The 6000-nt window shown below is 46.6% G+C and overlaps 1 protein-coding gene across 1 annotated transcript in view; it reads left to right on the top strand.

Moving 5' to 3' along the window:
- Positions 1-250: 250 nt before the first annotated feature.
- The window catches only part of ST6GALNAC5 (ST6 N-acetylgalactosaminide alpha-2,6-sialyltransferase 5), a 65648-nt gene continuing 59898 nt past the window's right edge, over positions 251-6000 (top strand). Inside the window, exons 1-2 of the mRNA XM_054286082.1 lie at positions 251-515; positions 1145-1372. Of these exons, the coding sequence (XP_054142057.1) occupies positions 450-515; positions 1145-1372 (294 nt within the window). The 5' untranslated portion in view covers positions 251-449. The remainder of the gene's footprint in view (positions 516-1144; positions 1373-6000) is intronic.

Genomic DNA, 6000 nt, shown 5'->3' with positions numbered 1-6000 from the left:
TGAAGGTCGTGCCCCGCTACCACAAGCAGGACAGAGGCCTGGGCAGAGGGAGGGAGAGAAAGAAGGAAGGAAAGAGCTCCAGCCCCTGCCCCTGCTCCTGCTCGCTCGGGGCGCCGCCCGCCCGGTGCCCGCCCGGTGCCCGCCCGGTGCCCGCCCGGTGCCCGCCCGGTGCCCGCCCGGTGCCCGCGGCGATCCCGCCGCCGCTGCCGCCCCCCCGCGCCGCGGGCTCGGCAGCGGAGCAGCGCCCGAGCGGAGGCAGAAGTTAACTTCCACCTGCCCTGAAGTCGCCGCTGCGCCGGCAGCAGGAGGCGGAGGCGGAGGCGGAGGCAGGCGGGGCAGCCGAGGACCCGGCTCTGGCAGGCTCCGAGGGTCCGGCCGAGTGTAATTCCCCCCTAATCCCCGCCACGGCGGCGCTTCCCTGGCCGAGCCATGTCTGCGGCTTCCCCGCCATGCCGAGCCTAGCGGGGAGCGGGAGGACTGGCGGCCGGGAGGCGCACAAAATGAAGACCCTGATGGTAAGTGCATTGTTGGCACGGCTCATCCCGGCTCTGGCGGCGGGGAGGAGAGCAGGGGAGCGGCGCGGAGCGGAGCTGCCCCGGGCACCGTGCACACGCTCCAGCCTTCGCCGGGCTGCATCCCCGCGGCTCTCCGGCATCGCGCGAAGGCGACCGAACCTTGGTAGCGGCGACCAAGAACTTTCCGCCTGCTTTCTTTTATTCGTGTTGCTCGTGGTTTGGGGTTTTTTTGTGTGTGTGCGTTTTAAGGAGCGTACAGAAAACCGATCTGCTTAAAGGACGAGGTATCTGGGCGGGGGGAAGCGCTACAGTCCCCAACACTCGTTAAAATGCACGGAGGAGCTGCCCAAAGGGGACGGCGGCACGGGAATGAGAGGCGCCGGGTAGCCGGGCGCACGGAGGGGAGAAGAGGCGAGGAAGCAGGGCTGGGGGAGAAGGAGGGAGCCACGGGAGCGGGCTGGCGAGGGGGCAGGAGGAGGACGGAGGGGCTTCCCCTGTTCTCTCCTCGCACTTCTGCCGGGTGTCTGGCGGGTGAAACTTGCGGGTGCGCCGGCGGGGAAGCGGCGCGCCCGGCCGGGCCCCGCGGCGGGGGGAGCCCGCTGAGCCGGCCCTCTCTCTGCCCCCCGCAGCGCCACGGGCTGGCCGTCTGCCTGGCGCTCACCACCATGTGCACCAGCTTGTTGCTCATGTACGGCGGCATCGGCATCGGCATCGGCGGGGGCCACCCGGAGCCGCGGCGGCGGCAGCAGCAGGTGGCGGCGGTGCCCAGCCGCCCGCCCGAACGCGGCCAGCGCCACCCGGCTCTGTCCGTCGGGGCCGGCCTCCTGGAGGGCTACATCAGCGTCCTGGAGCACAAGGTGAGCCGCCGGCCGCGGGACCGCCCCTCCTTCCCGGCCCCCTCGGGGCACACCGAGCCCGGAGCTGCCGAGCTCTCCCTCCTGCCCCCGTGAGGTGCCCGGTTCCTCTCGGCGGGGTCGACGTGCCCTGCCTGCCTCGCTGCCTGCCAGGCTTAGCCTGGCCCAAGAGCAGGAATTACCGGGGTCAGGTGCCGGGCTCCAGCCCGCGGTTGGGTATTTATGCAGTGCTGCTTCTCTTCTCCCTTGCACGGTAGAAAGGGAGAGGGAAAGATGAAGTGTTTCTAATGTTGTATGCTCTAGGTACAGTACAAATGTATGTTTAAGATGATATTAGTAAGAGTTAAAGAATGAGGTTATTTACCGGAGGGCAAAGTCAATAGGTAGGTGTTTATTCTTAGCTCATTTTGTCATAGGAAAAATGAAAAAAGTCTCCTGCGCAAATGACCTTTTCATCCCCCCTTCTGGGAAGCAGAAGCTGTCACCCGCAGTTTCCATTCTAGAAATTTGGGGCACTTCTTTAATGGTGAGCAAAATGATGTCCCTCCCCTTGACAGAGGAATTACCAGGCTGTATTGTCAGACTATAATACTTGTTTACCAGAGATAGGCAGACTAAGCTTTGATGGCTCACAGGACAGATGTAGTGACATAAAGCGAGCAAGGTGGCACATCTATGCCAAAGAGATACTCAAGCTTCAGTAGTTTTCTTAGGAGGCAGATTCCTCTGCTTTTTGTTTGGTGTTCGTGTTGTTGCTTTCAGCTGGAAATTTCAAGGTCTTCCTCTTCCAAAACCCCAGATATTGTTTAGTGCACACACATCTTGCAGTAAAAATTCACTTTAAAAATAAACAAGAGGAGTGAGGATTCGCAACTTTCTTATGTTTTCACATCCAGACTGACAACCTCCTGAAAGATATGTTGTCAGACAACTTACTGGGCTCCGTTTGTAGGTACTGTGTGAAGCTCCTAGTGACTTTGATATACAGAGGTTTTTATTGTTCCTTCTGGCATAACTTTCTATGCAAGAGTTATCTGTAGGGATCTTAGCACAGAAAAATAACACATGATGGTGCCTTGTAGGTTTTATTTGCTTTCCTACATGGTTCTCCTGGTAATTCTCAGATGTAATGCCTATAGAAAAAGCAAGTTTGGCCATGGGCTTCCTACTGTCTGACCTGTACTGTTGTAATTCATTTGTTCTTCTTGAACATGACTGTATGATAGGTGTAGATAGATGTGCACATGGTTGTTATATCCAGCAGTAATTGAAAAGACATCTGTGGGCTTTTTGGGATGCATGTGTGAGTAGTCTTCTGATTCTGATGATACCTCACACTGGTTTCTCCAGACTCACAAACACCCCTCATTAACAGGCCATACTTAAAATCACTGTTCTGTTATTTTCCAGGGTAATTTTCATGTTTCCTTGTGTTTTGGAGAAAGATGATCCTTTGGTTTTTTAATATATTGTAATATGGCCCAAACCCCACAGATACTCTATTTCTGAATTTCATTTCACACAGCTCATGCCTCACAGTAATAATCTCCTGAAGGTTTAATAACTTTTCCACCTAACTTCTGTGGGTCAGAAAGAATATTGTGCTATCCCTGCTGTGTTCCCTGCTTGCTTTGTCTGAATTTAATGCACACGAGATCATGCAGAGAGCTGTGCCACTGTGGTATACAGAGCAGTGAGGACACTGCATTACCATAAGGAGACTGGGGAGAAAGGGGCTTTGTCTCTTAATAATGTATTTATTTTTGTAATTTCATTTGGTAGTCCATGTACTTGTCATGGATTTACAATCCTAGAATAGATAGGTTTCATCCATAATAAAAAATGGAGAATGCAAAAAATCACAGAAATTCATGGTTTGAAGAAAGAAGGATGCAGGATTGAGGATGGTGAGAGAATAGGGAGAGAGCAAGAACTGAGGAATGGTGAGACATATTCAGAGAACCTGTGGTTTGGGTGGGACATTGGAAACTGCAGAGAAGACAGCTTGAATAGCAAGTGAAACGAGGGAATTGGGGAAGTTTTAAGGAATGTGAAGAGAGCTGCAGGAAGAAAGCAAGGTAAAATTCTGTCGCTGTGAAAAGGACATGGTATTTGAAGAGATGGGGCGGTCTGGAAGAAGATGAGAAGTATCTGTTGTTTGAGGACAACAAGCTTGCAAAGGTAAGGCAGCAATGAATCCAGCAATGGTACATGTTACTGTGATAGCACAGAGGTGATGGTGTGAAATGACAATGAATGGTAGATTTTTCACAGTATGGCTTCCTTAATTTCCCATATAGAATCTTGGAATTATCTGTCAGGTTGAATGACCTGAAACTGAATGACCATCATACAGAAATCATCCTTGGTATGTGTTCATGCCTGAATGACAGGTGGCAGTAGACTGAATGTCTGGATCATTCTTGTGCTTGTTTCTGGATCCCATAATTTGCTTTAACAGGAAAATCTCCTTTCATGTTGGTGGTGTTGTACCCATTCTGGTGCATTTAATGAGAGTAAGTATGCACATATATGTAGGAGCTGTCTGCCAGCTACTGAAGTTAGTGATCCATAATCACAGTGTGAGTATTGACACATGAGCTGTGTAAGTATGTGGTAGTAAAGATGTTTCTCTTCAGCGATAAAATTTAACAATTGTCCTCATTGTGAAATATCATGTATTACAAATGTCTGTCACTACTAGCAATACAGCTCATTTAGTAGTGCTGGATGATCTGTATGGAGACTATTTGCCAGAAAATCTGGGCACTTAGTACTCAGTAACAATGATTTTGAAATATAGCCTGCAATATTATAATTACCAATTATTTTTCTCCTTTTATTTTATATTCAGTAAGAATTGTAGTTCCTCATCCATACTGTCAAGATAAGCAGGCAGTCTCTGAGAATACAGTAAAATATGTCATTTATTTTCTAGGTTGAAGAGGTTTTTTGCATGAGTTTCTAGTCTTTGCTTTCATAGTTCCTGCAAGCCCATTTTTCCATGAGTCAAGCATCAGAGATCAGAACCCCTGTACTTAGCTTTAGTAGCCTTTCACAGTTTAGCAGTGCATACTTAATTTTTGTTGAGCTGAATTCTTGGAACAAAAAAAAATCAGAAATGCTCTGGATTCAGAGATACAAGTGGATCCTTGTCATTTCACCTCTGCATGTCCCACAGGAACAGCAGTTGACAGACGTTGTTGATGGATGTTTGAAATGAATAAATAGTATCTCTTTTTGTTCCCAATAGCTAGATGTTATATCCTAAAAAAATGTCAGATTTTGAAGAGAAAATATGGTTTGCTGATAGTTGTTATTGAGAGGTGAAGGACTGAAACAAAGGGAAGAAGTTCAAGGAGCTGTTGGCTCCTACAGAGGCACTTTGAGTGTAGCACTGCTTAGCTGCTGCATCTGCTCTGCAGTTAGAAAGGACAAGAGTCCTACACTGTCAAAGTGACATCTTTCATGAATTCTGTGGTGTTATCATGAAATTAAAGAGGTTTTGTCACTGGCATTGAGGGAAGCAGAATTATGCTCTTCTTTGGGGAGGCATGGGGATAAGCCTTTCTGTTGATTTATCATAGTGCTAGCAAGAAATTACAATGCTAATATTTTTAAAGCGATTACTGCATACAAATAAGAGAATGTTAATGAAAGTAGGAAACCTAGCACTATTCCAGAACTTGCAAGAAATAAATATTTAACCATTATATTACGATTCTGAAATGAATGTGAGAACATGTCTCTGGATAGTTAAAAGGCTTTTTACGCAGTATTGACTCAACAGTTGGTGCTGCAAATAAAATATGAGTTTGTCACGTATGTAATTGAATAATATTTCAAGCCATCAAGGATTTTGTTCCTTAGAAAATAAAAAAAAATTAAAATCAATTCTGCAGTCAAAATGTATGATTTATTAGAAATACTTTTAAACACCTTAAGAGCAAATTGAGATCAGCATGATAATTTAAGTGATCACAATGATTTCTTAATTTATGATAATGTGAATTATCATATGCAAAGAAATCTTGATGATCCCTCTAAATTAATGCAGATCAGAGAACAGTGTAGTTAATGAAGTGTTTGAGGAAGAGTCATTCTGCAAATAGTGCTGCTATAGCTCCTTAATCTCTGAGTTGCAAGAAGTTGCTCTTGGGTGAAACTACTTTTTTTGGGATAGTAAACTTTGTGCACTTAAAATCAGATGGGAATCTTGCCATGTTTTATATTATTTTTAGTAATTAAGTCAAATGAGTTTGGAATTTTAATTTTTACCTCACTAAACCATTGACAGTTTGGGGCTGGATAGTTTTGAGGGGCTTCACTAAACCAGCCTTCATAACTAAACATAGAGTTGAGAAGGAATCAAATTATTTTGAAGGTTTTATTGTTTTTTTAATGAATTTATCACAGAACCATAATGTATCTTACAGCAAAACAGCTTGTCTTGCCTGAGGTGGGATCAAGCCCACAGAGTTATGTAAACCATGTACTATGATTTCATTACATGTTCCTATTTGCCACTGAAATTCTTACCTGCAAAGGAAGGAACACAAACTTTATTACACAATTAAGGATTTGATGGAGTTTTTATTATGTGAGAGATCCACAAGGGGGAGACTTTATTC

The sequence above is a fragment of the Melozone crissalis genome, unplaced genomic scaffold, assembly GCF_028551555.1.
Source record: "Melozone crissalis strain CALT ecotype California unplaced genomic scaffold, PUWL_Pcris_2 ptg000045l_1, whole genome shotgun sequence".
Lineage (NCBI taxonomy): Eukaryota > Metazoa > Chordata > Aves > Passeriformes > Passerellidae > Melozone > Melozone crissalis.
Note: the sequence above shows the minus strand (reverse complement) of the source record. Positions and strands in the feature narration are given on the sequence as shown.